Genomic DNA, 8966 nt, shown 5'->3' with positions numbered 1-8966 from the left:
AGTCCAGTTATTGTAACTGAATAAGTCTGGTAAAAATAGATGATAGAAAGACAAAAGAAACTAAAAATTAGGGCAAAACATGAAATTAAAAAAAAAAGTTTCGGAGAATGCCCAACCCAACTTCCCACTTCCTCTGCTCTGATCTCTCCTTGACCCCCTTATAACTTTGTATTCTCATGAGTGTGCCCACACAAACCTCTATGTGGGATAGAATAGGACTCTGTATAAGAGCAAGGCCTAAAGCCAATTAAGAAAAGACTCTACAGAGTCAACACTGCCTGTACCAAGATCTCTTTTTCAAAAAATTAGTACACACACAAAAAATGAGAACAATAAGAGTGCTGTCTTCTCCCTTCCTCTGTCTCATTTAATGGAAATAGAAACTTCCTTGAGAAGGTCAGTCCTTTATTTTGTAATTTTGTTCGTCTTTTATTTGTATTTCATACATTTTTCTCTCATCAATCGATGATGTTAATTGTCTTTCGTTTTAATGTTTTTGTCAGTATGTCAACCTGATGTCCATCACTCATTTCTTTGTTTTGTTTAGGAAATTGTACCAATTCATAAGATGATGACATAGACCAATTTTTTTCATTATCATGCAGACATTTTAGCTCCTTAGACCTATTTCTCTGTTTTGTTTTTGCTTTTTAATATACAACAGGACCAAGAAAATATGGGTCTCCAAGAAAATATGAATAGGAGGACTCTATCCTAAAAGAAGTGTTCCAGAAACATTCAAGTTTTTCAGTAATTTTTTAAAAAAATCTTACACATTTCAAGGTTTTAAAAATATTGTACCTAAGAAATCAAGGAATTCAGTTACAGATAACAGTGGGCCATTGAAATCTGAGCTAGGTAATTAATTTGAAAGGGATACTTATTTTTATTTTTCTAAAGGTTGTTTTTTTTTTTTTAGCTCATTTTTTAACCATTTGTCATTGATTTACATGTATTCTGTTTAAAGAAAATGGGGAAGTGAAATTATAGTAAAGGACACATTGCCAAAATTTATTATGCCAACCACTATTCTAGGCTCTTTACCTGCATTAGTTCATTTAAAAATATAATGAAGAATGATACTATAAAAGAGGAGCCACTGTCATCTTTATGTTATAAAGGAACTGAGGCACAGAGAAGGTTAGCAACGTGATCAACCACACAATAGGTAGCAGATTTGAACCTTGGCTATGCAATTCCAGACTAAATTTCCCTAAAATTTGTCTCTGATAGAAAAACAGATACTGTATCTCTAGTAAAAGTTGAAAAACACTTCTATTAAGTATCTGTGACAACAAGTATGAAGAATTGGGACCATTGGACTTAAAATTTTCAGTTTGTTTTAATACATGACTGATACAAATTTTATTGATAGAAAAATAAATACTATCGATAATCTCTAATTGGGTAATCCTTTTTTTTTTAAGCAGCAAAGCTTTATAAAATTATCAAATGGTACAACATTTGATTTGTCATAAATTTTGGCTAGTTTTTAAAAAAACACAGGTAGGCATTTATAACATCCTATTTGTGATATTGTTATTTTTGTTATTTAAGAACTAGTTTTTATTTTAAAGATTATATGAAATCTAACTTTTCAAATACCAGTAAACTTCCTTATTACTGATAGGAAAGTTTGGTGAGCATGCTTTCTTAGTTTACAGTTCTTCAAAGAATATAGATAACTAATTGTTAGAGGATATATCTGCATATTAGGAATTTTGAGTGTGAAGGTTTTAATTTTTAATTTGATGTTCATCTTGTAATGTTATTTATTATTATTGATTAATGACCTTGTTTTATAAGATGACCAGATCCTTACCTAAAGTAGAATCATAACTGAAGGAATTTTTTTCTGTATTTTAATACTTTCATTTTACTATGTTCTGGAAGAATGAAAAAGCAGTAAGTTAAAAATCAACATTAAATATGAAAGAAATGAAATATATAGCAAGTAATTGTATACTACCTCTTTTTAAAAAGTTGTTTTTACGTTATCAACAAACATGAACAAAAAGCTATTAGATAAATAAGATTCATTGTGATATAGATGCTTTGAAAAGGTGTATAGTTGACTCAGTTAAAAGTAACAGCATATAGAAAGCACACCTGACTATTCTATGAGAAGTAGTTTCTGGTCACTGATTTCTGTGTTCTTGTTACGTACCTGGTTTTTACTAGAGATTATTTTATTTGAACTAATTGTTGAATAGATTTGAGGTGTTCATAAAACTTTTAGAGAGATTGCATCTCACCCATGTAGTATTTTGGGGTCAGTAATTTGCAGGCCTGGAGACAGTATTGTTTGCTGGCTGGGCAGAGCTACATCGTGAGCCCTGGAGAGGGTGCTGTTACATCCTGGAGCTGCAAGTTTCCCTCTAGGCATGGAAGAGGCAATAAGCTCTTTACTTCAAGTCTGTTTTACTCTCAGCTTTATTTTTAACTTCCCATTGCCCTAATCATCTTGTTATTGTACTATCTTAATATTTTCATTAATTGTGCTTATTTCAGTGGAGAGAAGAAAGTGTGCAAATAATGGTTCTTAGATTAGGTTGTTTGCCTAGGGTGATATTTTAGGGAAATTGGCTATCCATGTTTTCAACCTACTCCATGATGATGGAGGTTGCAGGAACATCTGAAATGTCAGAGTGAGAAAATTGAACATGACCTCCTAACAGCTCAAGAAAAATTGGATGAAGTTTAACACCATCTGTGAATGCCTTTGAGACTCTGTCACATAATCTTTACTTCTCTCTCTCTCTCTCTCTCTCTCTCTCTCTCTCTCTCTCTCTGTCTCTCAATAATGCTGTCCTTACTTGAGGCCTCCTAGACATTTACTGTTTCTCCTATGTGCCTTTAAAATGTAATTATTTTATAGGCCATTTAAATATTCTGGGGCTTCTTAGTTGCTTGGCAGAAGTTTGGGAGCACAATGTGACCACTGACTAAACTTACCTTGGTCTTAAAGTTGAACAGATGCTACTTCTTTTAAAGACAGCTATAGTTGTCTGAAAGTGTTAACTTGAGTACTTTTAGAAGGCTTTTAGGAAATACAGGTTTTATATTCCAAATCCCTTATGGTGTTTTAGAAAACTAGCAAGCAGTAATTCTTTTTTTCTTCTAAGATTCTAAATGAGTCTTGAAGGTAATAGACCAATTCTCTAGCGTGAAGGTTTGAATGGAGAGGGAGTTAATTGGAGGTGACACGAAACTATGCTGTGTAAATTTTTAACTCACAAGTTCCTCAAGTCAAGGTCTGTTAGCTCTACCACAGCTCTCTTTTCAAAAATTTGAAGGAAGAAATTATGTGTTACAAAAGCAGATCAGACATACACATTATGGATTTATAATCTTATTTCTGATTGACATTTATGAAAACCTAATGCTCAATTTTGGTTAAGACTGAGGCATGACTTAGTGCTATAGTTTCAGGAAATTTGATCAACATCTTCCTTAAGTTGGAATAGTAATTTAATGGGGAAAAGTAAAAAATGGAACCAAACTAAAGATTGTTTAACTTGAACACAAAGGAATATTAGACTGTTTAGAAAATGGTCTATTTACTTAAGACAAGGAAAGCTCTGGAAATAATAAATGATTAATTCAAAAGTAATTATCATCCTGATAAGATCAAATGCTCTAAGTTGCATCTGTGAATGGTCAGAGTATAGGAAAGTGAACATGTTAGCATCATTCTGGTATTTTCATAGGTTCTTCATTCATAAGGAATTTTTGGCAGATCTCAGTTGTCTTTGTTATCTTCGGTGGGGTAAAGATTGTTGGTATCTTTTGCTGTTGCTGCATTTGGGATTTTGGATTTCTGGATCTGATTTAGTGGGTTTGCTCTAAATTTTTGTTCTCTAATATCTCCCCAAACTTCTTAATTTAATTTTGTAAATGTCAACTAATTATGTAGTTCTTACTTTCCTAGAACAATAAAAATTACCAAAGTTGACCCAAGAAGAAAAGGAAAACTCAAATCTTCTTATAAGTGTGAAAGAAATCAAACTAATTACTGATCTTTTCTTAAGGAAGCATCAAACCCAATTTATTTTATAGGTAAGTTCTACTGGAGTTCAATGTTTTATATACAAACTCTTCTAGAAAACAAGAGAACCTGGCCCATCTCATTTTATGAACTTAATATAACTTCAAGACAAACAAGGGCAATTTAAGAATAGAAAACTGCAGACTAATCTCACTCATAAATATAAATGCAAAGTTTTTCTAGCCAACCGAATTCAGAAACATTCAAGACCAACTTGAGTTTATTCCAAGAATGGCAGTTTAACATCAGACAGTCTATTAAGATAATTCATTCCATTAGCTGAGTGAAAGCATAAAACCTACATTATCATCTCAGTGTTTGCAGAAGAACATTCAATCATTTTTAACACCTGGGTATCATTAGAAGAAGAAAAAAAAATCCTAGCAAATTAATAAGTTTCTTTTGTGCGATAAAAGTTATCTACCAAAAACCTACAACAAACATTATATTTAATGATAAATGTTGGGGGCATTACTTTTAAAATTAGAAACCAGGAAACCCACTGTAACTATATTTACAATTATATTTATATATATAAATATATATAATTATATATACATTTATAATTATATTTATTGTACTACATGTCTAGTTAACACAGTAAGACAAGAATAAGAATTTTAAATTTATAAGACCAGGAGAAAGGAATGAAAAATTTCATCTGTTGACAGAGAATATGATTTTCAATATAGGAAACCCAATTTAATCTATATAGTCATTCAGATTAATTGAAGCGTGTAACAGTGTTGCTACACATAAACATCGAATACAAAATGAAAATACAATTTTCAAAAACATCAGTATCTACAGTAGCAATTATGTGGGAATAATCTTTAAAAATCATTTGAGAACTTTGTGGAAAAATTACAAAACTTAAAATCATTTAAAAATTTTTAAATGATTAAAAAAATTACATTTATAGGTAAAGAAATTCATTATAATACAAGTTGTGTAATAGACCTATAGATTCAGTCCAACTTCAAACAAAATCCAAGCAGGTTTTTTCTTGAAACTTGACAAGTTAATTGTAAAATGTTATAGAAGAGTAAAAGCACAAAATACTCCTAACAGGGAAAACTAGATGAGGGATAATGTGCTACAGGTTGACACAGCAGGAGCAGCTCACATATAGATAATGTTGGCATCACTTGTCTCTGTGTTTCTTACGAAGCACCCAGAGACACAAGACCGATAGAACACCTGTCCTACAGCCACTCACTCACTTGCAGAGCTGTGGGACCAGATCAAGTTTGTTCAATTTGACCTATCCTCCTAGTTTATCTGTCTTGTCTTACAGAACTGCTTTCATGGATTAAGTGAAAAGAAATATAAAAATCATTAATACAGGGAGGGCTTTGAACGGCAGTCATTAAGGACAATGTCTCTAGAGCCAGAACGCCTGAATTTAAATCTCAGCTCTACCTCTTATTTGCTGTATAATTCTAGATGGTTATTTAATCTTCTTCTGCTTCAGTTTTCTCATCTAGAAAATGAGGGAAATAGCAGTACATTCTGCATAATGTTATTGTGAAGATTAAATGAATTAATACATGTAAAACTAGTAGACATTACTAGGCACACGGTACTCAGGAAATATTAGCTATTACTGTTTTTTTTTTTTTACACCCTTATTCTTTTTCTGAAAATGCTTCCATCCGTGTGTCAGCTTTTGAAAATAGTTTGTATTAGATTTAATTCAGTGTTAAATTGCTGGTGTCAAACAAAATGTACCTTAAGTAATAAAAACAATGAACAGCAGGTTTATTTAATAAATGGATACTGAGCACCTACCATATGATAGGCTAGGGTTTAAAAAACAGATCAAAGATAGTAGTTTAGTGTGAAGAGATATTTGTTAGTGAACAATATGATTACTGAGATACCAGTAGAATGGAAGTATGTGCACAATACAGTCTAAACAGAGAAAAGGTGCCTGAATGAATCTAAGAAAATCAGTCCAGAAAATTCATGAAGAATGTAGAATTTTCTTTGAGATATGAAGAATGAGTAAAAGTGTCCTCAGCATCTAAGCAGATAAGTCAGCCAGAGCTGATAGGACTGGAATTCCATTCACAGGAAGAAGCTATTTAATAACCTTTGCAAGGTTGTGGCAATAGGATATGTGTTGATGGAAAGACACCATCAGACACAGATAAAGAATTAGTTTCATTAATGGAGAATGATACAGAAAGTTATGGAAACAAATGAGGTGATGACACAACATGTTCTCATATAGAAGTATAGCTTTGCATTATCTCATGAAGTCATGCAGCTGTGGATTGATACCCAGCATAAGCACTTCCTTTGTCTGACCCCATCTTCCTCCTGGGAGCTGGCTCCATGCCTACTGGAGATTCTCCTTCTGAAGACTGGCTCCAGGTCTACCTGCTAATCAAGATCAGGTGGCTGGTACAGGTAAACCACAACATATTCCTGAATGGTGTTTACTGTGAGACTGAGTGAGGTGAGGGTTGGTTTCCAGAAGCATTCTTCATCAGGCCAAGCTCCAGCCCATCTGAGACCTATTCATGAAACTTATTCTCTACCCTTAAAGCAGAACCTTGGTCTTCAAGCTTTTCTTGTCATTTAAGTCATATAGCTAGCAGCTTATTCTGAGACTTGCTCACAGTCTTTCAGCTAGTCTTCACTACCAACTTTTCTTTCCCAAGAGGCATAATGGCCTTGGAGAAAAAGGCTTTATTTAATTGGACAGACTGATGTTAGAATCTACTGTGTAATAGCTATGGTTTCTTGGGAAAGTTATTTTCCTTTATAAGCCTCAATTCCTTTATCTGTAAAATGGGGATGACTAATCTAACTTATAGGGATCACATGAGATAATATATGCAAAGTGCCTAGTGCATTGCCAAATACATAATAAGAATACAACAAGTTGATTTTCTTTTTTCATATTCTAAAATTGGACTGTATCAATATTAAATGTCCCTACTCCCTTTCTGTAGTGTTCTATGATTCATGGTGCTAGTGATTTTCTGTTACATATTTTCATACATATTCCCCATGAGTATGCATGTCTCTTAAATTTTCAGTAGAGTAAATTGAAACAAATCTCTACATGTGTCCATTACTAACTACAAAAATGCCTTCCATAGAAAAATATCAGTATCATACTTGAAAGGGTAACAAAACTAAAAATATGTAATTTAGAAAATTTATAAATCATCTATGTTCACATTAGGCATATTTTATTTTAACACGGAACATGATCTAAATGTCCAAATTGACGTTTGTTAGTTCTCATTGTCTTATTCTTTTAGTAGAATATGAAGCATACACTTCAGAGTGGAGTAGAATTTTTTTTTATTAGGGTATAAACCTATTTAAAGAGAAAAAATTTACTGATATCATAATCCATTCAAATAGAATTGTGTCCAGATGTGTTTTGAACTACATAACAGTGTAATTGTGACTTAAAAAAAAAAAAAAACTTTAAAAATATAGAAACTATTCCCAAAGCAAAATCATAGACCATCCTATGCTGCATTCAGTTTAGTCTAGCAAAATTTTTGAATGCCAAATACAGCAAAGGTCTCTACAGTTGCAGCTAAGGGATGGCCCTTAACCTCAAAAAGCTTACAGTATAAAGAGAAATAAATATGCAAATTATAATATAAAACAGAATAAGATGAGCAAAATTGGAAAAACTGAAAAGGTTATACTAAAACTACAAGGTTCATTAAGCAGTGGCTATTTCTTACATTTGTCCCTGTGTACCTAAATAGATATGTGTATCATTTTATTTTTACACTTTTGGGACTATACTTTATGTGTGTGTTTCCTGCTTTTTTTTTCATTTAGCATTATATCATGAACATTGTCTCATATCCTTAATTATGTTAAAAAATATTGTTTAAAATAGTCATAGGGATGTGAAACATAGGGAATATAGTCAATAATGTATAGTGCCAGGTGAGCACTAATCTAGAAGATCACTTCATAACTTGTATAAATGTCTAATCACTATGCCGTACACCCGAAACTAATATAAAATAATATTAAATGTCAACTCTAATTGAAAAATAAAAAATAAAAAAATGTACCGTTCAGTGACCGTAAAAGGTCATTGCCATCATATGCCAGTAGCTTAAAAATTCTTCTGTCATTGACCATTTAGTTATCTGTTTACCACTTCAAGCCCCAACAAAAATGAAAGAGCAAAATATCACTAACATTGATTTTTTTTTTAACATGGAGTGTATTTAAATATATTTTCTACTGTATACATCAAAGTTAGTACCAGGGTATTACATTGTACTGTTTAACCTTATACATGTAATTGTTAAACAGTACTATTCAACTTCAATGAAAAAAAGGTGGATTTTTTTTACGAATTTAGCTTGCCATTCATATATATGTACACTCACATGATTTTCATAATTTTACCCAAATTAAATAACATAATTTACTGTGTATCTATTCCTTGTCAATATTTTATTATCTTTAAAAATATTTATAATAAATCAACTAATTATTTTTTGATCTACTATTAAAAATATAGATTATTGGCAGTAAATTTGAATATCAAGAAAGCAAGTAATCTGTTTTTTGTCTCATACTTTCTTTAGCCTCAGCAATTTTATTAAAATACACTTTTTTAATATTTGTATAACATTGACTTTTAGTTATTTTAGATAGAGAGGAAGTAGTATCCTATATTTGGGCCTTTTTTTTTTTTAATCTCTAAAATGTAGCTCATAGTATTTCACTGGGATGATATCAAGAATAAATCTTTAAAAATATGTAAAGCACCTACTATGATATCTGACATAAAGTAGGTGCAAAATAAATGACCACTTCTTTCTCTTTTTTTCTCTCCGTAAGTTAGAGCGTAAACTGGTCTGTAGAAGATTCTATAAGGAAAGATGCTCTATCAGTTGGAGCCTTTTAAAAAATGGAA

At 31.7% G+C, this 8966-nt stretch overlaps 1 protein-coding gene across 3 annotated transcripts in view; it reads left to right on the top strand.

Annotated features, from left to right (window-relative positions):
* Positions 1-8966, top strand: part of BCKDHB (branched chain keto acid dehydrogenase E1 subunit beta) — a 182409-nt gene that overhangs the window by 147498 nt on the left and 25945 nt on the right. The window contains exon 8 of one of the 3 annotated variants that reach the window (XM_023533447.1): positions 3146-3235. The exons of the other annotated variants lie outside the window; for them this stretch is intronic. Coding sequence (XP_023389215.1) covers positions 3146-3178 — 33 coding nt within the window. The 3' untranslated portion in view covers positions 3179-3235. Of the gene's footprint in view, positions 1-3145; positions 3236-8966 lie in introns of those variants that run through there. 3 annotated transcript variants of the gene reach the window in all.

The sequence above is a fragment of the Pteropus vampyrus genome, unplaced genomic scaffold, assembly GCF_000151845.1.
Source record: "Pteropus vampyrus isolate Shadow unplaced genomic scaffold, Pvam_2.0 Scaffold102, whole genome shotgun sequence".
Classification (NCBI taxonomy): domain Eukaryota; kingdom Metazoa; phylum Chordata; class Mammalia; order Chiroptera; family Pteropodidae; genus Pteropus; species Pteropus vampyrus.
This window is presented reverse-complemented; position numbering and strand designations above follow the sequence as displayed.